We start from the raw sequence: 23,472 nt of genomic DNA, 5'->3' as shown, positions 1-23,472 counted from the left end.
GTTGTGGGTAGCTGGCGAGTGTCAGTCGACCCTGCGCCCCAGCTGCTCCGGTGCTTTTCAGCTCTTAGATTCTTTCTGCTCCCTCTTCTGTGGTGTTCTCTAAATCTCAGAAGGAATGATATAGATGTCTCTTTTACAGCCTTTCTTCTCAGGCTGCAGCCAGGTATGCGTCTCTGTGCTAATTGCTGTCTTCTGCAATAAGTAGCTTCTTGGGGGAAGACTGAGTGAGCTGCGATAGAAACACAGGTGTGTTTAGGAGGAGAGTGACACCCTCTTCCTCCTTCTAAATGCATGTGTGTGTGTGTGTGTGTGTGTGCACGCACGTGCGCGTGCGCGCATGTGTGTTGCCTATATACATGCCATGAGTGAGCGTGCTGACCCTGTGAGGGGACAGAAGACAGTGTCAGAACCTGTCAGATGTGGGTGCTGAAAACTGAACCTGGGTCCTCTGCAAGAGCAACAAATGCTCTAAACCACTGAGCTGCCTCTCCAGCCCTCTGTGGGGTCTTTTTTATTATTTATGAATGAATTTATTTATTTTTGAGGCACGGTTTCTCTGTGTAGCTCTGGCTGTCCTCCACTCTCTCTGTAGACCAGGCTCACCTTGAATCCACAGAGATCTTCCTGCCTCTGCTTCTTGGGTGCTGGAATTAAAGGTGTGTGTTACCACATCCAGCCCTGTGGGGTCTTCTTAATGGGTATATTCTGGACTGGGTATGAGCTGATGTCAGTAGATTGTAGTTGTGCCATGATGAAGATGGGAAATACCATTTATTGCCCTAAACTCCTAATTCAGCATGCCTGTCTTGTTTACTGCTGTACTCAGGGGTTTTGTGTTAATATTTCCCCGTGTTAAAGTGCTTCGGAATACACGGTGCTTAAGAAAGGTTTTGTTGAGTCTTCTTTGCTTTCACTGGACACAGTTTGATGTTCTGCGTGATGTGTAATGATAAAGGTGGTTGATAAAGGGGGTGAACAGACAGGATTGACTGTTCTATAGAGGTAACTCTCTCCTCGGCAGGATACCCATTCTTTGAAACGAGAAACTGGTCATTTAAACCTTCTAAGAGGAAACATTTTAGAATTCAATTTCCCCACATTTAAAGTGTCCAAGAATGTAAGCAGCTGACAGTCAACACTCCTCTGAGTTAATTTTGTTCCTTTGACCCTGAGAGAATTAGCCAAAGGGTTAGAGGTATCTTAGCGGAAGATACAATTACCTGGGAGAAATTTGTTTTTTAGCTGCTGAGAATAGAGGGCTTCAGTTTTGTCACCTTCTTCTGCCACGTGAGGAGATTGACAGCAGATCCTGAAGGGTTAGACCAGCTGCTGAAATCTTGTTCAGCACAGAGACATCATGAGGCCCAACTGACCTTCTTGACCTTGGCCTAGATCTTCCTTTGGGGTGGCCCACAGGCTTCTGAGCTTGGGTTCTTGGTGGCTGAGGTCCGGTTTGTCCTCTCTTCACATCTGTCTCTTTTCTAGGTGCAGGGTCTCTGAGTGTCTTGGCTTCACTGAGCTGGGAGCTTGAGTCAAGTGAGGAAGGGGAAGCTGCTCCCAGGCACCCCTGTACCTGCACCTTTCTTGTTCCTCTCACACTTTTGTTCTTTGAGGCTGGCTTGGTGAGGACCTCCAGACTGTTTCTCTGTGTTTGCTTTTCCCTGCACAAAATAGCTTCCTTTGGCATCAAACATTACTTGGTTGCCCTGCCTTCTGGCCCGTTACATACAGGCTCAGGCTCCATGTCCTCCCGGGAACTGGACCTTAGTCTGGTAAGTCAGGTGGCTCAGGTGGTAGATTCCTCTCGTCTGATGGCTGCTGGGTACCACTACTGAATAGAATCTTAAATTTTAGAAGGTTTATTTTAAATTACATGTATGCATATGTGAGTATATACAGAAGAGGCCAAAGGAGATCAGAACTGCCAGAAGTGGAGTTAAAGATGGTTGTGAGGTTCCATGTGGGTGCTGGGAACTGAATTTATCACCCTGTAAGAGCAGCAAGTGGTCCTAATGGCTGAGACATCTCTCCAGCTTCCAAACAGCTGTTATTAAGGCTGAGTGTGCTCAGAAACTTGCCCTGGAAATGGAGGTGATAGACCTTACACACAAGCACGTGCATATGCACATGCGTGTGCGCACACACACACACACACATGCACATGAAACTTGTGAGATGTAATAAAGAAGATGCTGCAAGTGTTTATCTGTCCTGTAGCTTAAGACGTATATAAGACCAACAGAGTTGCAGCTCCTTGGGCCTTTCCCTTCGTCACAGCCAATGACTTGACTTGAGTGGTTTTTATTCTTATGTATTTCTTTTCTCCCTCACTGTTTTGTGTGCCTTCATATGCCTGTTAGTAGTTAGTTAGATGTGTGAGTTCTGGGGCAGGATTTTCTGGGCCCTACTGAAGTAGCTCTGACATCCACCAGGAGAGCTCCAGGCTCCTGTTTTGTCTCTTCTGCTTGGCTGCCAAGCCTCTTAGGACACAGCCTGGCTCACTGTTCTCTGGGGACCTGCACTCATCAGGGATTAGGAAGCAGGTTGTCTGTCCCCATCATCGCTCTGGAGCTATGGAGTCTGCCTGTTTCCCTTCCAAAGCACTTGTGTTAATATTCTCCACCCTGGAAGCCCTGATGGCACCTTCAGCTCTTCTGTCTTATATTTTCCTTCCCCTTTTCATTCTTCACTCATGCTAGATAAGTAAATATCCAGGAGGGGCGTGTCAAGATGCCAGTGAATACTGGAAACCTTGGATAGTACTAAATACTATGTATAGCATGCTTTTTCCCCCCCTGAATGTACATGCTTATCATAAAAGCTCATTTACAAATTAGGCTCACCAAGAGACTGACAGTGAACAATTAGAACAGTATAGTCCAGTGTGGGAGCTGGGGAGCTGGGAAGCTGGGGAGCTGGGGAGCTGGCTCAGTTGGTGAAATGCTTGCTGTGTAAGCATGGAAACAAAACCTGAGTTTGATCCCCTTGGATTAGTAGTGTGCAGCTGCAACCTCAGCACTAGAGGATGGAGAGAGGAGACCCTCTTGGGCTACTGGCTCATCCATCAGGCCAAATCATCAAGGGCCAGGTTCAGTGATAGATTCTGTCTCAGAAAATACGGTGGAGAATTCTTGTGGAAGACACTTGATATTGATGTATGTGCTCTATGCAGGTATGTGCATGCACACACATGCACATACGCATGCATACACACACATAGAGGGGCATAAACTCACACATACACATATACACAAACAATTTAGTGCAATTAATACTATGCAAATGTGGTCTCTCTCTCAAAGTAGTGAATTTCTTTGTCACATTGTGAGGTGGCACAATGCTGGCCTAAGGAGGTGGATGATGGGACATTGTGATGAAGGTTTGCTAGCATTTAATATTATTTGCAAAGTTTGTGATACCACGAGAGTCAATCAGTTAACCAGACAGGGGAAGGGAGTAACGTGTGGGTAGTGGCTTGAATACATGGGATAAAGAAGTAATTGGCAACCCAGGCAGGATGAAGTGGGTGGCCTAAGATTCCACGTGAAGCTCAGGGTAGCATGCAACTTATATCTCCTGAGTTCTTTATTTCTGGATTTTCCCTCTGAAAATGTGGAAAGCGGAAGTTATGGGTGAGGGTGGCTTGTCGTCATCTGCATCAGCATTTCTTAGAAACAGGCTTAGGAGCTCTGTAAACTGCTCACAGGACAGATGCGGCTGGTTCCTGGGAGCAGCCTTCTTTTCAGGCACCGAAGGTCAGCTGCTGGCCACAGTTTGCTTCGTCATTAATGCATCATTAATAATGTCTATAGATGATTACATAGAATACCTACAGCCATACTAGGAGTAGGGGCTATCGTTTTAATGCTTAGATTATTAAACTGATATATAAAAACATAAGCTTACATGTATCGATAAGTTACTAGACTGTTTTGATACATGTATATATGGTATGATATTTAAATCAGGCTAAACATAACTATATCTTTAGATGTTTATTATTTCTTTAGATTTGTCTTCCTGCATGTGATGAGGGCTTGTGTTTGTCTTCCTGTGCCCTTTCATTTCCTTTAACATAGGACCACCCGTGTAACTCATGTTACAAGTGTCAGGGCTTGATCTTCTGGGGTGAACAGCATTCCATGGTGCACACCATGTTTTGTTTTTCTTACTCATGCTCCCACCTTTGGGCTCTTGGATCTTCTCCATTTCTGAGTGGTGTCAGCAGCTCTGCAGTGAACACTGGATGCGCATATCTCCTTGGTTTCCTTTGGATTTAGTGTCAGGAGTGGGATTTCCCAGTCATGCTACCTCTGCTCTCAGCTGTGCGGGAACTTGTGTTGTTCGGTAATGCTGAAGAAGTTTTCACTCTCATCAGCCATGCACATGTGTTCCCTTTTCTCCAGCACATGCAACTGTCCATCTCTGTTTGGGATCACAGCCATTCTTTCTAGAGTGGAGTGGTAGCGCTCTAGTTGTGATCTACAGTCCTAAGATGCTTACCAGTGCTAATATCTCCCGCACACCCAGTGGCCACCTGCATCTCTTCTTTGAGGAATGTCCACTTCAGTTTAATGTTTATTGTTAGCTGGTTTGTCGTTTTTGTTACTGAGTTCTTGGAATTCTCCGTGTAATCTGGTCAGATGGACAGTCTGTAAACATTTTCTCTTTCTGTAGGTTATCTCTTTGGTTAGATCACTGTTTTCTTTATTGAGCAGAAGTGTTTATCCTGGTGTAATCCTGTATGTCTGTTTGAACATTTGCTTCCTGTAGTTTGGGGTCTTGTCTCCATAATGATCTCAACATCCTGAAGAAATTCTCCTGTGTTTTTTTTTTTTTTTTAATTTTCTACAATTTCCATGTCTAACAGTTAAGCCTTGTCTCCCTTTGAGTTCTTGAAATTAATGAGTGATACATATCTAATTTAATTCTCCAGGAGAATATCTAGTTTTCCAGGTACCATTTGTTGAGAGGATTGCCATTTCCCACTGTGTATTCCTGGTACCTTGGTAAAGGACCAGTTAGTCCACTGGTCTCTGTGTCTGTCTTATGTAACGCCATGTTCTTTGGAGGGTTGTAGCTTTGTAGTATGTTTTGAAGCCAGAGGGTATGATGCCTTCTAAATTGTTCATCTTTCACCATGATGGCTATTTGGAGTGCTTTTTACTTCCAAACATATTATATATATTTTTCTAGCTATGTGAACAATTCCATTGGTATTTTGATAGAAAGTACACTGAGCCTTACTTTGGGTGGTATGGGCATTGTAACAATATTGATTCTTCTAGTCCTTGAAAATGGGATATCTTTCTGCCCCTCCCTCCGTCCCTCTCTGCCTTCCTCCCTCCCTCTCTTCCCCTTCATGTTCTCTCTCTTTCCTTCCCTCACTCTTGAGTTTAATTCATACTGTTTTATAGTTTACACGGTCAAAGTCTTTTATGACTTAGGTAAAACTTATTTTTTTTGTAGCTATTGTAAATGTTGTTGATTTCTTGATTTTTATTCTGATAACATATCGTTGATGAGTGTAACTGGCTTGCATATGGGAACTGAATGGAGGGCCCCATGTGTGATGGGCAAGCACTTTGGTGCTGTGCTGTGCTGTGTGCCCAGCCCTGTGTGTTGGGTTTTTTTGTCCCTATAGCCTTCTGAATTTGATGACTGGTTTTACCAGGTTCTTTTGTGTTTGTGTTGTTGTTCGATTTTTGGGGTTCTTGACCTCTGCAGCTAAGGTAATGTCATTTTCAGATAGTGACAAACTGACTTGTCCAATTTGGATCTATTTTTTTTCCCTCTTGACTCCCCTCAGTGACGTATGCCAGCTGTTGGCTAATTACATATGGCATCCTTGTATGGTTTAGCTGGTAGAGCTGAGAAGCATCTCTGCCCAAGCCTTGACTGACATCACACTATTTGACCACTTCTATGGCTCATGAAGGACTTCTTATATAAGGTGGTTGCAGATTCCTTTAAACTGCTCAGAGCTGACAATTCAAAAGATCACCCACCCACCCCACACTCCTGTGTCCTGTGTGGCACAGAGATGGCTGGATGACAGTAACCTTGAGTGGGCTGAGTGGACAAGGTGCTTGGAAGCCCCGATGTTTTAGCCATCCTTGTTGGGCTTTGAGCATTTGTAATGTGATAGTCAGGAAAAGCACATGCCAAGGTCTCTGCAAAGTGGCATGTCATGGTTGGGTGAGGACTGTGTCCACACACATAACATAGAAGACAAATATCAGGTGTGAAATGTTTAAATGTTTAGTTAAAAGGTAAAACGCAGAGTTTTATGTAGTTTATAAAATTTATATTTTTAAAATATCCTGTCACTAAAAGAAAGGAAAACACAAAACGTTTATGAATCATATGTAGAGAGATCACTTTGGGAAGGGGGCATCTCATGGCAGTTGGAGGAAGATGTCACTGTTTGTTTTGTTTTGTTTTGTTTTGTTTTTATGAAGCCAGTGGGGTTCAAGTCTCTACTGTTGCTTAGCCCAGAGACTTACAAAGGGCACCGAGTCTCTGTACATCTTTGCTTCTTGATCTGCTGTATGGGGCCAGTAATATGGCACATTGCCAGGTCAACACAAACACCAGAATATTTTATATCAAATGTAGCTAATTATTTGAGTTTATCCTTTGAGAAGATTCCCCCTGCTCACCTCCACCATTTTCCAGACAATGCTGGTGCCAGGGAGGGGGACATAAGGAAGCCAGATGTTTTAGTAACTCCTCCCACTGCTGGGACAGAATGTCTGACACAAACAGCTTACGAGAGGAGGGGTTTATTCTGGATCATGGATCAGGGCATACAGTCTATCATGGCAGGAAGGCATGGTGGCCAAAGTACCTCATCACTGTGGCTGTGGGGTCTGAGGAGCTAGTTACATCGAGTTGGCATTTGGGAAGCAGTGGAGAGTGTGGGCTAGAACTGACACTGGACTGAGACCCAGAGAGCCTGCTCCCCAGAGACTCACTCTCTCCTAAGGCTCCATGACCTCCTCAAACAGCCACCAGCTGGGAGCTAAGAGTTCAAATTCCTGAGCCTGTGGGTAATATTTCACACCCAGCCTGTAACACCCACTGTGGTCTCTGCCCTGAAGATCTTATAGAAAGCTGCAATATGCTATTTACTTGCAAAATAACATGTGGCTATTTTGGCATGGACATTTAGAAGAACTTTAAGAGATTATGACATTTAGGCAATGCTTTGAAGAAAGGTAGAATTTTTGACAGACAAAATTGAGGATGTAGAACCATTAGCACAGGAATGAATGGGGGCAAAGAGCTAGGGGATGGCTGCCCTAGTTTGATGGTCACTGCTGTGATAAACACTACGAACAAAGGCAACTTGGGGAGGGAAGGATTTATTTAGAGTCCACACCACATTACAGCCCATCACTGAGAGAAGAAACTGGAGACAGGAACAGAGGCTGAGATCCTGGAGGACACAGCTTGCTCATCCGGCTTTCTTATACAACCTAGCACTTGCCCAGGGGTGCTCTGCCCGCTGTGAGATGGGCCCTCCCCATGTCAATCAGCCATCATGAAAATGCCTGACAGACATATGCACAGACAGATCTGATGGAGCCAACACCTCAACCGAGGTTCCCTCCGCCCAGGTAACTCTAGTTTGTGTCAAGTTGACAAAATCCAACCAGTACAGGGTTAAATGGAAAATGAGATGTGTGAGGCTGAGAGACTCAGGGCAGGAAAATGGAGTGGGCCTGGTCTCACCTTCCTCTGGTGGCCAATCCCCCAGTGCAGATCTCTAGTCACTCATGTGAGAACTAGTGGGCTGGGGGATGCTTCAGTGGGTAAAGCATTTTCAGTGCAACTGTGGATATCACAGTTCAAATCCCCAGAGCCCACATAAAGCCCACACTTTAGTGCACACCTGTAGTGCCATGCTCCAGTGAGGAGATGGAAGGCAGAGACAGAAACATCCCTGGAAGCTCACAGGTGAGGTAGCCTGGCATTGCCAGTGGAAATAATGAAGGAATGTTGTCTTAAACAAGGGAGGACATAAGGACCAACACAAGATTTTTCATATGTGTACTGTAGCCTATGCATAGCTAACAGAGAGGAAAGGAGTAATGGAGACAGGGGCAGGGGAAGAGGGAGAGAAGAAAGGAAGAGAGAGATACACACACACACACACAGAGAGAGAGAGAGAGAGAGAGAAAAACAGAGAGAGAAGGAAGAGAGAAAGAAATGAGAGAAAAGGGAGAGGGATAAAGTGGGAGGGGAAGAGAGGGTGAGGGAGGGAAGGAGAGAAAGAGAGACAGAAAAGGATGGAGGGAGCGGAAGAGAAGACAGGAAGAGGAAGACAGAGGGGAAGAGAGGAAGGGAGAGGGAAGGGGAGACACAGGAAAGGAGGGAGGGAGGGACACACTAGAGCTGGAAGCCAGTTGCTAGCTTCTTTATGTTGATTAAAACCATAGTGGAGTAATGACAAAAAGAGAGACCGAGGGTGCAGGTGTGTAGTTGTGGAAGGGCTGAACTCTAGGGAGTTGAGCTGGGTCTTTTCTCTGTCAGCATGCTCTGTAGAACGTAACATTCACCTCCTGCCATCTTGAAATCAGCCCTGGTTCTCACGGTGGGTGGGAAGCCATGTTCTTTCCTAGACAGGCTGAGTTGGCAGCACTGACGGTGGGTGGTAGCCTGTGTCTAGGCTGCTGAAGTACGCTGAGTAACCGGCAGCTCTGGGCAGTGCAGGGCTTTTGTTGGGTTTTTGCTTCCTAGCTGCATTCTTTTTACTGAGAATTGAAAGTTCCAAATCCACAGAGAACAGATCTGACAGCAGCAACAGATCTGAGCTTCAGTAGGGACCCAGACCTTTGAACTGATGCTATGCCATCAATTCCATTTCCAGAATACAGTACAGGAAATACAGTACTGTGCTATCAGTGACATATTAATTAAGCTACTTTCCAATGACACACAAGCAATCTGTCGAAGGTCGGTGCTGGGGATACAGAGGGTGTGGGGCATTCTTTCTGATCCGAAGCAGTTTGTGGTCTAGTTGGATGGCTGTGTGTATGCATAACTGTGGGCTAATGTGAAAGTCACAGAACATACTGCAACCAGTATGGTGAGAGCCTAAGAGGAGGCGGCTGGCTGTGCTGCTGCCCTTTAACTCCTTGCAAGTTTTCACTGAAGCAATTCCATGTTCCTCAAGACCACCCTGACCCCATGTGAAAAATGCAGTGTCTGCCACCCCAACATTTATGAGCACCCCTTCCCTCCCCTGGGGTGTTTTCTTGTTGCTTTTCTTACTTGCTGCTCCAGTGGCTGAATCACCATCTCAGAGCTTCCTAGCTCAAAACAATGGCTTCCTTCCTGTCACCATTATGTCCCTTAATGGGCTCAGCTAGGTGGTTCTGGGTTCTCTCTTATTGTGTCGCCAGACATTAGCTGAGCCTGTAAACTGTCTGCAGGATCAAGTGTGTAGAATATCCAGGATGGCTGTCACTCAACTAAGGCTGATTATTGTCTGGGAACTCAGCTGGTGCTGCCCACCAGAACATCTTCACGTTGTCTCTCTGTATGAGCCACACTTTGTGTGGTGTGGAAATTGGGTTCCAAGAGGGGCTATCTCATGAATGAACATTCTAAGAGACAGGAAATGGAATGGACCAGGCCATTAACAGATGTTTACATCAAAGGCTGTAACTAGATTTGAAAACAGTACCAAGCAGATTTTAGTTACTACAACAAAATACCAGAGTCAGTCTACTTAAAAAGTGGAAGTGCTTTGTCTTGCTTCAGTCTATGGTTTCATGGTCCTATGATATTTGGGCCCATGTTGAGGGTGCACATGGCAGAGAAAGTTCCTGAGTTCATGGTGACTGGGAAATGAGAGCCTGGGAGACATGTTAGAAAGAATGAGAGCAGAATGAAGAGAGCAAGAGAGTAGAAGAAAGAGGAAGCCAGAAGGGGAGGACCTGGGATCTCAATATCCCTTGACTAGAGTATGCCCTAATGATCTAACTTCCTCCCTTCTAGAGGGCACTAACTTCCTCCGTTCTAGAGTGTGCCCCAATGACCTAACTTTCTCCTTTCTAGATTATGACCTAATGACCTAACTTCCTTCCTTCTAGACTATGCTCCAATGACCTAACTTACTCCCTTCCATAGTACGCCCCAATGGCCTAACTTTCTCTCTTCTGGATTATTCCCTAATGACCTAACTTCCTTCTAAATTATGTTCCATTGACCTAACATCTTTCCTTCTATAGTATGCCCCAATGACCTAACTTCCTCCCTTATAGATTCTGCCCCCAATGACCTAACTTCCTCCCTTCTATAGTATGCCTCAATGACCTAACTTCCTCTCATCTCTTAAAAGTACAACTACCTACTAGTACGGCTACCAGCTGGCAACTGACAAATACAAGCTTTGGGGGCACATATCTAACTCACAGCACAGTACTCTTCTGTGCTATGACCTGTTCCATCTTACCACTGGGGTGAGAGGCAAGGTCACATCACAGAAGAGCATATCAGGGGAGGTGTTGTTACCCTTGTTGGGAAATACTGTGTGCCATACCTCCCTTAGCGTCCATGCAGAATTAATTTTCATGTCATTTCCTGTTGATTGTTGTTAGGTGTAAGCCCTAGGAAGGCGTGAGCACCCATTCATGTGTATCAAGCACCTAGAACCAGGCCTGGCACATAAGCACACAATATGAAGTAGGTGTTCTGAGCTGCAGTGTTCAGATTGTTTCCTGTTCTGGTGCCGTGAGTTCTAATACTGCTCTGTTTTATTGTTCTCTAGTGCTCCACAGGCAGGCACCTCAATTCCATACCCCTGTGTTTCTTGGAGTGCAGTAGGGAATTGGTGCTCAGTAAAAAATGCTAAATGAATAAGACAAGGTCAACTGGAGCTGAGCTCTGAAGGATAAATGGGATTTTGCTAGGAAGAGAAGGGGCAGGGCAGAAGGAAAGGACAAGTGAGGCTGTAATGAAACCGGCTGTGGGGTCTCAGAGTCTGGCCTGACCTGAGCTGGCCTCTAGTCTGCAGCCTGCACTCCTTCACATGCTTGCTGAATATGCAGATGTCAAGTGTACAATCCAATGTACAGATTTTAAAAAGAAAATGAGAAAGACTAGAGAAAATCAATAACTCTTGCTGAGATAATATCTTAAATACAAGCTTAATAATGATACAAGTATTAACATACATTCAGATTCTGTAGTTTTGAACTTGCTGAGAACTTATTCAGTTTATATATTCTAATTTGCAGGGAAAGTTCTGCAATTTACATTCAAATGTTGGTTTCCTGCCAGTTGTATGTCCAAGGGAATCTGGCAGAACTCTTCAGTTCGACCTGAAGCCTTGGACTAAATATTCCGAGGGAAGGCTAAGTTTTTGGTCAAGGGGAAGGAAGCAGGTGTGCCATTTGCTTGGCTCCTGTGAACCCCGAGTGTGGTGGCAGAGGGTCAACCCACAGGTGCAAACACGACTGTTCAAAAATTAACAGAATGTTTGCAAACACAATGCTATAAAAAGCACCATGCCCTTTCCCTTGCATGCTTCTAAACCAGTCAGTGAAATGTGAGGGAAGGTCTAGTCCGTCCTTTCATACACTTAAAACTTTCTTTGTATGTTTGCATACCTGCACACTTGTATGCTGAAAGGGGGTCTCTCACTGGATCCCAGGACTCACTGGCTCACCTACTTACTGTCGCCACCCAGCTTGACTTGGAGATCTATCTCCTAGGGATCTATCTCCATTTCCTGAGTGCCTTGAGTTGCAAGCATGCGTGGGGTGCTGAGGATACAAATTCAGGCACTCATGCCTGCAGAGTGAGCACTTTACTGAGCCACCATCCTGGTCCCATGCATCTTTGCTTTGCTTTAGATAGGTTCTCATTAAGCCGATGTGGGTGGTCTGGAACTTGCTATGTAAACTAGGCTGTCCTTAATCTCATAGACACACACCTGCCTCTGCCTCTGCCTCTGCCTCTGCCTCTGCCTCTGCCTCTGCCTCTGCCTCCTGAGTACTGGGGTTCAGGGTGTGTATCATCAACCCCCCCCCAGCTTGTGTTGCCTGGTTATGAATACATGTGGCTCGTATTTTTCATCCGTACTGGAGTAAAAAGAAACCCCAATTATCTCCAGTTAGATCCGGCCACAGTTACATTAAACGCCCACACAGAATCCTTTCTTTATCCCTGTTGTTTATAAAAGTACCAGTCAAAGATGAGATTTTGCGCAGATGACGACGACTCTGAGAGATGTATGCAGACTCAGCTACTGACTTTGATGGCTAAGCCTCAGAACGGCACCTCTAAGAAACAGCGTCAGAAATGAAGTCTGGACTGGAGATGTGAAACATCCCTCCTCCAGTAAGTGGTGGAGAGATGGAGGAGAGAAAGAAGCAGAAAGGTGTGTGCCCACTGAAGAGAGGCAGACGGGAGACTCAGAACTGGAGACTTGAGGGTGGTGGGGAACAACCTGATGTGAGACCCAGTGATGCTGTCTGAAGCCATGGTGAGGTCCTGGTCTCTGCTGCTGCCAAGGGCCAAGTCATGCATGGTTTGTGGCCCTGGAGTGGGGGGTTATTATTACCAAAGGCCACATAGAAGTTCCTGGTCTTGGCTGCTGCCTGGGGCCATGCTGAGGGTTGTGTAGAGCTGGCCTGATGGCCACCCCTACCAGCTGCAGCACACAGGAAAGCAGCCCCACATCTTGCCAGGGAAGCACAGTTGAACTGGCCCTGATGGCATGAGTACAGCAGAGCTGGCCCCCAAGGGCATGCCAGTGAGAGAGCTGGACCTGCCCATTGCTGGCTAGGGAGCTCTAGTGAGCTGGCTCTGCCCTTTGCCAGGGCAGGGCTGGAGAGCTGTTGGGAATAGGAGAGCTATCAGGCAGATCAAACTCAGCTACCACCCAGGCCAGATCCAGGGCTTTGAGTTGGCCCACCTCAACATCTGCTCTATCTATGAACTGCTGGAGCATGAACGGCTGGCCCTGCAGACCCAAGGCTTTGAGATCTCTTAGCACAGTGCACCAACAGGATATCAGGCAGGAGTCCCAGTGAGGATCCAGAACTGATGGTGTAGAAGAAGCCAGAGGCCTTGAAACAGACCAATGGCTCATTGCAATGAACATTTGCAAGTCCAGCCTTTTGGGCAATGAGTGTGTGCATTGCGTGACACACCATGACTGAACTGTAGCTCTCATAGTGAGATTTTTGTTTTCTTTTGGGGAGGAGGTGTTGTGGCTAGCCTTGGGGCTAATTACATTTTATGTTAATTCCGTTTTCCTGTGAGGGGCTGCGAACAATGAATGGGTCAGCACTCAGGTGATTTCCTGTAAATGTGCTTTCCACCTTAATTGGTAAAATAAAGGAGAGCTGATGACTGGGCAGATAAAGGAAAGGTGAAGTGGGAGGTGGAGAGAGAGAAGAAGGGGAAAATGGAAGAGGGAGAGGACACAGAGGAGGAAGAAGAAGAAAATTGGAGCAGAAGCACATGGCCTGTAGAAACAGCAAGTTCTAAGGGGTCTTATAAATGGGAAAGATGGTAGTGTATTGGTAGATCTGCCCAGTCTAGGCACACTGCATGTAATCATATTAACTGAGTTGTGTTTTCATTGCCCGGGGCATATTTGGGTTGGAGATTTACCACAACAGGGAGGTTGCAAGGATGGAGGGTAGATATGGAGTGATCAGGAGATGAGTGGGATTGGGGTACAATATGTGAATTCACAAAGAATCAATAAAGAGTTAAAGAAAAAAAAAGCAAGGTGGAACCATCAAGATGGCTCATGGGTAGCCAGGCGTGGTGGCGTATGCCTTTAATCCCAGCACTTGTGGGTGGCGGAGGGGTGGGGCAGAGGCAAGTGGATTTCTGAGTTTGAGGCCAGTCTGGTCTACAAAGTGAGTTCCAGGACAGCCAGGGCCACACAGAGAAACCCTGGGGGGAGGGGGTAGGGGGGCGGGGAAGATGGCTCATGGGTAAAGATACTTGCTATTTAACCCAGTGACCTGAGTTCAATCCCAGAAAACTGATGCCTGCAAGTTGCTCTCTGACCTCCATGTACATACACAGACACACATACATGCAAATGAATAAATAAGTGTAAAACAAAACCCACAAGGATGGTGCATGAGAAAAGACATTCAAGGTTAACCTAAAATGGACACACATGCTCTCTCTCTCTCTCCCTCTCTCTCTCTCTCTCACACACACTCATACCCACTTACTCTCATATACACACACACTCACACACACATACACTCACAATACCCTCTCACACACTTACATAGACACACTCTCACACTCATACATACTCTCACACACATACTTACACACATAAACACTCACACACAAACACTCACACATTCTACATAGTCACACACTCACATATGCTCTCTCTCATGCACACTTACACATTCACACACTCACACACACACACACAGGTGTTTAATAAGAAATGAATGAATGAATACATGAGACACACAAGACTCTGTAGAGACTCCTGGTGTCTCATAATTGGGAAGAAAGCTGAATGGGACTTGCATGGGACATAAGACTCAAGAGGTGCCCATGGATCCTCCATGGGAACAACACACAACCCCAGAAAAGACTTGGGGTGCTGTTTCCACCTTCCTTGAGCTTCCTGGAAGATCACTTCAGACTGTCCATCTGCTTTAAAAGCTAATATGGCTGGAAGCCCCAGAGAGACCGCGACAGCGTGTTCATGTGGCATATAGAATATCTCCTGTTGCACAGAAGATACTACAGAATTTTTGGTGCAGCTGACCAGCTGTCTTCTAAAGGACAAGCAAGCACAAGGCACTGGTAGCAGATGTCAGTGCTGACCTCACTGTTACAGGAGGGTCTTAGGAATGCCACCTCAGCAGGGTATGTGGTCTAACAGCAGTCTTGCACCTCATGGAAAGCAAGCCACTCTTAAAGTCACAGAATACACAAAAGCCACAGATCAAGAGGTTTCCTGTAAATGTTTCTGGGGACATCAGGAAGTCAGGTTATATCAAACCAGAAAAATCTCTGCTGTGGTCTCAGATGCCATCTGATGGCAGTGTGAGGTTTTTAGGTTGTGGAACTTAGTGGTCCCATTAGTTATATCCCCCACATTTTACGGCGGTGGACAATGAATGGATACTTCTGGAACTATGGTATAGTAAAGCAATCTGGCTCTGGATCAGCAGGATTCTAAGTCTCCAATGGCTCTGCCACAGCTGAACGTTGGGTCTTGTAGAGTCTTTAGTATAGATATAGCTCGTGTTCTGGGATTTCAGCTCAAGGTGAGAACATTGATTTTCTATAAGATGGAGAACATCGATTTTCTATAAGACTTCCCCGAGTGAGGCTGCATGCCCCAACCTTCCCCAAACAGGACCAACTAGGGACCAAGTGCAAATGCCGGAGACTGGAAGGTGAGGAGACCGGTGGAGAAGCAGGGCCGTCCCGGGAGCCTTCTGTCTTACACTGCAGTGGCTGACAGGTCCCCTTGCTTTGCAGGAGGACTGGCACTGGCCCAAGTGATCTTCTTCTATGTGAAGTATCTGGTGCTCTTTGGTGTTCCGGCTCTGCTCATGCGCCTGGATGGACTCACGCCACCACCTCTTCCCCGCTGCGTGAGCACCATGTTCAGTTTTACCGGGATGTGGAGGTCAGTCTCATGGTTTGCTTAAGTCTTTGGGGTGTGTCTGATGGGCTTGGCTGGCTTTGAAGAGTTTGGCTACTGTTCTTCCCCTTCACTGAAACATGTTTGGAACTACGTATTCCCTATCCTGCTAATATGATGGCAGTCTTGCTTCCTGACCCTCAAAGTTGTCAGGCTACAGAAGTAAGTGAGGCAAGAGAGACTGTTTGCCCCCACCCCCCCCACAGGACTATGTCAGGAGTGGTTTCTTACTAGGGACAGTATATTAGTCACGTGTGCCATGGCTGTGATAAAAGACCCTGACCAAAGCAATTTATGGGAAAAAGGCTTAATTTCAGTTCACTGTCTGAGTGTAAAGTCTATCATGGCGGGAAGTCCTAGGGGTGGGAGCTTGGGAGGCAGCTGGTCACATTACATCTGCAACCATGAGGCAGACAGCAGTGCATGCTGGTACTCAGCTGGCTTTTTCCTTTTTATGCAATCCAGGATCCAACCCAAGGAATGGAGTCACCTCCTTTTAGAGTGGGTCTTCCTAAGTTAGCTTATTGAAGATAGTGTGCCTGCAGGCTTATCTCCTAGATGAACCTGGATGTGGTCAAGTTGACAAACATCACCACAGACATGCCGTGAGGTCCTCCTTACTCTGCTTTCTTTGAAGACGACTGTGTGAGTCACACTGAGTGTAATAGCCCAGGGCAGCACTCGATGCCATACACTCATCTCAGCCCCTCTGGTCCAGTCTTCCTATTTTTTCAGTAATAATCATAAGAGGATGTGTACGCTGTCTCCAGAAGTTCTTTTGAAGATGAGGCAAGCCACAGCAAATGTTTCCAGACGTCAGCCCTCAATATGTGTTATTCCCGTGTGAGGTTTGGGCAATGACTTGTGACTGATCTTTTTTCTCACCTCTTCTGCTTTTGTCCCACAAACTTAAGATTGGCCTGGAAGTTTTGTTCTTAAAGATCCCCCAAGTCCCTTGTCATTTCTGATAGCTGTTTTCCAAAAGGACTTGTTTGCTTCAATGTTTTTCTGAGCATGTCCGGTGTGAAGCAAGGGTTAGGATTGCTTCTGTAATTGCAGATCCCTTCCTGGAGGAAGCTTAGGGCTGTGGGGGTTGGAAGAGGGGGCACTGACTCAGCAAGGGGACGTTGGTGCTTACTTAAAACTTGCTCTTTGGCCCCTTGCTTGTTTCTCTTTAGTTCTGGCCTTGCTCAGAGCTGTAGACATGAGACCCAAGTCAGAATGTAGCAGGTGAATGTAGTGAATGTCACTGTATCCAGAGAAGCTCCTCTGCAGGACCCAGGCAGCATGCAATGTAGCTGTGTGGGCACTTGTGGAATCACCTGACTTCTTTATGCACAGTTTAGTTGAGTTCCAGCTTGCTTTATGGGGTTTCTTCTAGTTATTGAGGGACTGCCAAGCAGTTCCCTTATATTTCCTTCATTATTTAATTAAGCTCCAGGCTGGATTTTTTAATGGTAGGACTGGGGAATGCTGGCAAAGGGGCTCTTCTCAGGGCTGGGAAGTAGCTTTTGTTAGGATGAACCTCACTGGAAGCTGTTATAATATGACTGTCTCAGAAAGGTCACTTCCTCAGCCAATGGTGGGACCAGGGGTGATTTGGGAACACGTCACCAGCATCTGGTGGGAAGCCTGCATGGCTCCTCTGCCTCTCTGTTGTGACCATCTGCACTAATGTACTGGAAAGGACATTTCCTGGGGGCTTCTACAGGGTCAGCTGGAGTGGTAACCATGGTGACCTGGGCAGTTTTCTTGCCCATAGGTCACTGGTTGCCACAAAGGCTCTGTGTTTCATAGAGTAAAACAGAATGGCTGCCTGTTTTTGTTTTATTTAATCAAAATTTTAATTATTTTTTACATTGTAAGTGTGTGTCTGTCTGTCTGTCTGTGTATAGTTATGTGTACAAGAGTGCAGGTGCCCTTGGAGGCAAGAAGATACTTGGCACTGGATAGAGTGAGGCTGGACTTACAGATAGTTGTGACCTATGTGGTGTGAGTACTGGGAACCAAATTTATGTCTTCTTGAAGAGCAATCTGCACTTTGAACTGATGAGCCATCTCTTCAGATCCCTTATTTAACTTAGTTTTGCCCAAGAAAGATCCTCAATTTATGTGAGCCACAAAGATGGAGAAAGCATTGTCATCATCAGAACAGATGGTTGCTTGGTGGAGGCTCCAATGTGTGACTCCTTGGAGGAACAAGGATCTGAAGGGCATGTACGGGGGCACTTGGCAAGAACAAACAACCAACAAACGAATAGCTTCTCTAGGGCTGCTTCGGGCTCCCCTTCTAACTTCTGTAGCATGCAAGACTGGGAAGTTCCTTGGGTTTTTGTAGGCTTATTGATTTAAGCAAATGCTCATGTGTATCTGTGTGCCTATGTGAATTCATGTGCTCTGTATGCACACTGATGACCAAAGAGGCCAGGGTGTGGGAGGGGCACCAGATCCCTGGGACTGGAGTTACTGGTGTTTGTAACCTCTTGCTGTGCAAGCTGCTTGATGTGGGTTCTGGGACCTGAACCTGGGTCCTCCTGTAGAGGTGCTCTTACCTACAGGGTCTGCCCAGTCCTGTGTTTGGTTTTGTTGCTTTGTTATTGAGACAAGGTGTTACTATGTAGCCTACTCTGGTTTTGAAATCAGCTTCCTAATTGGCAGGCCACAAGTTTCTTCCCAGTTTGCTAGCTATACTTAGAAGTGCTGAGTCTTTTTATGTTAAAACAGCCAGGTTTCAGAATCCAAGTGAACATCTGAGCCATGGTGTCCAGGGCAAGTCTCAGGAGAGGCTTTTTAACTAAAGAAGAACAAAGCTGCTGATTATCTTTGTGCCATTTGCAGAATGTCCCTTCCTCACTGGGAGGTTTTCTGTGTTGTGTGTTGGTGTGCACATATGTCTGGTGTATGTGTATGTTTGTGTAGTGTATGTATACATGTATGTGTTTGTGTAGTGTATGTGCACATGAGTGCACATGTGTGTTCACTTACGTGGAGGCCAGAGGTAAATGTTGGGTGTCTTCCCTAACTGCTCTTCATCTCTGATTAGCTAGACTGGCTGGCTAGCCAGCTCTGGGGATATGCCTGCCTCTGCCTCCCATGTATTACAGTTGTAGACATACATGACCATACCCAGCTTTGTTCTGTGTGTGCTGGGGTTGCAGGACAACCAAATGTAGATTGTCCTGCCTGTGTGGCTTCCCCCACCTAGCCATCTCTCCAGAACTGGCTTATAGTGTTCTGTGTTCCCTGTCTGAGTATACAGTCTATTAAAGGAAGGCAAGTTGTGAAGTTGTGATGTCTGGTATCCAGCTTCACTCTGATGTTTCTGGGCTGCAACCCAAGACTGTCTCCCGCTTCCTGAGTCTAAGAGGAATTTAGTCAGGAGCAGAGCAGAAAGCTGGTGGGGCACCTGTTTGTTAAGGCCATGGCAGATGGGAGAGGTCTATAACGATCTCCCAGAGGTTACTGAGTGACCCTCAACCCTCTGGAAGTAGATACTGAATGAGGTTTAGAACCAGCGATGAGACGGTTATCAGTGCGGCACCTTACATGCCTAACAGGAGATTGGCTAACCACATCATCTTTTGGTGCATTTCTCATTGAAGGACCCTGATGTTGTCAGCCTGCAGCACCATTGGATTCTGAGCTTTGCGTCATAGGACAGATGACTCTGGCCATTGGCAGACAGGATGGTTTAAATTGTCCATGAAAAATTCCTGCTCTCCAATGACTCACCCCTACAGTTGGGCTCTGATGGGTTTATTCACTTCCATCTCTGGGTTCCCTCCTTCATGGATCCTGTTGGAATATTTGCAAAAATACATTGCAAAGCTCCAAGGAGCAGCTGTATTCCCATGGTGCGAGTTTTCTGTGGTTCTCTGGAGCTGAGAAATTGAAATTTCTATGGTTTATATCTAGGTTTCATGCTTTAATTTAGAAGAGCTGAGATCTCTAATGAGTATCTTTTGCCAAGAGTCATTAAGGACGGTGTTGCGTGTCTGAGGTTCCACATTAACATTCTGATTGTGTCCTGTGATGTGATTTCTCGCTATGGAGGTGAAGTGTGTGTAGTGATAGGATTTCCCACAGTGGCTGGTGAGTTATGGGTCAATTTCAGTTATCTCTAGAATCTGAGTCAGCTTGCCCTCCACACTGCTTGAATTATGATGCTTTCCCGACTCTGCGGGCAAATTCAAGCACCATCCGTTATCCCAGAGGAATCTGGGTAGTGGTTAGTGGGGGGCTACATTTTAATGTGTGAGTTCATTTTTAGGCTGAGGAGGAGGAAGAGGAGGGGCCTGAGCCCTGTTCTCTCAGTGGGGCATCAATTTTCCACATGGTAGGTCATTAGAGGAATTTAGTTCTCTCGGTGGGGTGCTGGCTCTTCTGTGAAGTGGATCATGAACCCACTGATGAACTGCTGGCTCTTCGAGCCTCCTGCCTTTGAATAATGCTTAGTCTGCAGTTGTAGGGCAGGTGGTGGACATGGAGTTGGTGAGATGTATGCCATGGTGTCCCAGCATCACTTTGTTTGTAAAACAAAGACTAGGTGGACCTGAAGAGGCAAAGGTGGAACAGAATGGATGTTTATAAGTGCTCACCCCATCCAGAGGGACCCTGGTCTCCAAGAGCTTGCTCTTCACCACACGTGAAGTTGTTTATTTCTCTGGGCCAATTATTCTATCTCTAAAAGGAGGACTTGTCCCTTCGGATAACGTGATGACTTATGGAAATGAGCATATAGTAGGCCCCCAGGAAGTGATAACTTTTTACTGTTTTAGCAGGAGCTGTTGTTGTTAAGCCTGACAAAACCAGAGGTGACCTGGAGGTCTACCTCCTTCTGGGCCAGGCCCTGCAACCATGAGTGCTGAAGGGGCTGGCTAAGCAAAGACTCCATCCAGCTGGGAACCAGAGAAGCCATGATTCAGCAGAGTGGGCAGAGCGTGAGCTCACAGATGTCTATGTTCCTGTTCACCAGCCCAGCCACATGGAAGAGGGATGGCTACCAGTGTCCATTGCATTCTGCTACTCATGTGATTTGTCAAGTTAGTGGCCTCAGTCCACCTCCTTTTTTCTGAGACCCTAAAATGGGCTGATCTCATCGCTTGCTTTGGCAGGCTGCTGTGAGGGTTAATGGAGACCAGACCCTCAGGTAGTGGACACAGGACAATCATGAAAATACTAGCTCAGTGTCATCGGTACTGATAAGAGTCACGTTTAGACTGGGCCTATGCGTTTTTACTTTTCCAGTAAAGAAAGCCTGGAAGGGTGAGTGGTCGCAGGTGTGGAAAGCAGGTGGAAGATATGGATTTCAAATAGAAGCACTGTGGTCCAGGGTCTGTCCAGGCATTGGTTATTATTATCAATGAACACATTTGTAACAGTGTTATTATTAACGAACACATTTGCAACAGTGTTATTAATGAACACATTTGCAACAGTGTTATTATTAACAAACACATTTGCAACAGTGTTATTAATGAACACATTTGTAACAGTGTTATTATTAATGAACACATTTGTAACAGTGTTATTATTAATGAACACATTTGTAACAGTGTTATTATTAATGAACACATTTGTAACAGTGTTATTATTAATGAACACATTTGTAACAGTGTTATTATTAATGAACACATTCGCAACAGTGTCCAGCCATGGACACTGTACCTCACCTATCTTGCTTCATTCACTCAACTCTTCTTTCTCTGATCCTTACTCACAGACTCAGTAAACTCATTTTCTTTCTTTGTTTTTAAAACCCCTTTCTCTTTTTGTCTGAACACAAGCTTCCATAGATCAAAGTGGGAAGGAAATGCAGTTGAACACCCTTTAGTTTTGCTTCCTGGTTTGTTTGGCTTCGAAGGCTGTCCTTTCCATTTCCCTCCTGTGGAAGAGTTTTTGGTATCTCTACAAGCTCTACAGTTACTGAAGGCTTCTAGAGTAAGAAGCCGTGTGACACAGAGAATATCAAGCATACTGGCTGGTTTTGTGTGTCAATTTGACAGGAGCTGGAGTTATCATAGAGAAAGGAGCCTCCCTTGAAGAAATGCCTCCATGAGATCCAGCTGTAAGGCATTTTCTCAATTAGTGATCGAGAGGGGAGGGCCCAGCCCATTGTGGGTGGTGCCATCCCTGGGCTGGTAGTCCTGGGTTCTATAAGAAAGCAAGCTGAGCAAGCCAGGGGAAGCAAGCCAGTAAGTAGCACCTCTTCATGGCCTCTGCATCAGCTCCTGCCTCCAAGTTCCTGTCCTGTGTGAGTTCCTGTGCTGACTTCCTTTGGTGATGAACAGCAATGTGGAAGTGTAAGCTGAATATATCCCCCCCCCCATTTGCTTCTTGGTCATGATGTTTTGCACAGGAATACAAACCCTAACTAAGACACCAGGTGTTCTTCATGTGGAGGGCATTGGTCCCCAGTCTTATTAGTCACCAGAGTATGGTGTTTGGGGGGATGGGCAGGAGCCCAATCCACACCGGACTTTCTGGGCATGTGTCTGGTTGCCCTCAGGAAATCCATACTGACTGGATGGATGTGAAATGTCTCTCACATGCACATGTGTTTGAACACTTGGTCTTAGGCTGATGCCAGGGCTTTGGGAGGTGGGGCCTACCTGGAGGAAGCAGGTCTCTGGGGGCTGTCCTCACATTTATAGCTGCCCCTGCTTCCTGTGCAATACTGACTCCCTATAGGCCGTGTGAGCAAACAATCTCATATTTCTACTGCGGCAGACACGAGCTGTTTTCTCTAGCACTCCTTACCATACTTCTTGCCATGATGGGTTCTAGCCCTTCAAACAGTGTGAACCCAACCAAACCATTCTCCCTTCCTTTCCTTCTGGTCACAGAGACAAGAAAGTGAGCTCAGTAGATCATGAACTTCTAAAATTCTGACCACCAGGACTTAGGAGCAAAAATGCCAGCATTTTGCTGTGGTGTGTAAGTAGTCTTTCTGTGTGTGCTATGACCCATGCCTGAAGGGTGTGATGCACATCGTGTATGACTGCTGTCCACACTCAGCCTTCCTCATCTCTTGGTGTGTAACTGGTCCTTCTGTGTGTGGTGTGACCCACCCCTGAAGGATGGGATAAACACCGTGTATGACCGTTGTTAGTACTCAACCTTCCTCATCTGGTTTCCCTCATCAGGTGCTCACGTGGCATGTCAAAATATTATGTCTACCTTCAATTTTCTTGAGAATGAATGCACTATGCAGGGAGTCTAGAAGGAGGAGTGCGTACACCTGCCTTAATTACAGTTCTCATTTCACCAGACATTATACTATGCCACAGATAGCAGGTGAGCGAGGGAGTTGCCAGCTCAAAGGAAGAAAAGACTTTCCATTCAGACTCTGTAAAAGAGAGGAGTCTGACAGCTGCTCATCTTTGGGGTTGAGATTTTTCTAAGGCAAGTGCTGAGAGAAAAAAAAATCTAATTCTCTTACAAGTGAAGATGAGGAAACGTGATATAGGGTTGGGAGTAAAACCCTTCTACAAATACTGTGGGAACAGCTAGATTCTGGTAATGATAACAGCAATGGCTGCAAAGGTGTAGCTCAGGTTCTGCTAAGACAGTTGCAAACACTTTCACCTGAGTTATATCTCCCTCTTTATCTGTCTCTAGTGATGTGGGACAGAAACACACTTTTCTGTGGACTAGAGTGTGAGGCTGTGACTGGATGTGGGATTCAAGGGACCAGAGAATGATGTTGGCTTGGGTACCAACTCCCTTGAAATTCTGTGTGGACATGGTAGAGGAGGATCAAGTTGGCAGAGAGTTGGTTTGTAGGCACCAAGGAGTGAGAGGAAGAG

At 46.0% G+C, this 23,472-nt stretch overlaps 1 protein-coding gene across 1 annotated transcript in view; it reads left to right on the top strand.

The window, feature by feature from the left end:
• Hhat (hedgehog acyltransferase) overlaps positions 1 to 23,472 on the top strand; it is a 241,969-nt gene that overhangs the window by 62,645 nt on the left and 155,852 nt on the right. Inside the window, exon 8 of the mRNA XM_021171103.2 lies at positions 15,499 to 15,649. Within this exon, the coding sequence (XP_021026762.1) occupies positions 15,499 to 15,649 (151 nt within the window). The remainder of the gene's footprint in view (positions 1 to 15,498; positions 15,650 to 23,472) is intronic.

Source organism: Mus caroli, chromosome 1 (genome assembly GCF_900094665.2).
Source record: "Mus caroli chromosome 1, CAROLI_EIJ_v1.1, whole genome shotgun sequence".
Classification (NCBI taxonomy): domain Eukaryota; kingdom Metazoa; phylum Chordata; class Mammalia; order Rodentia; family Muridae; genus Mus; species Mus caroli.
Note: the sequence above shows the minus strand (reverse complement) of the source record. Positions and strands in the feature narration are given on the sequence as shown.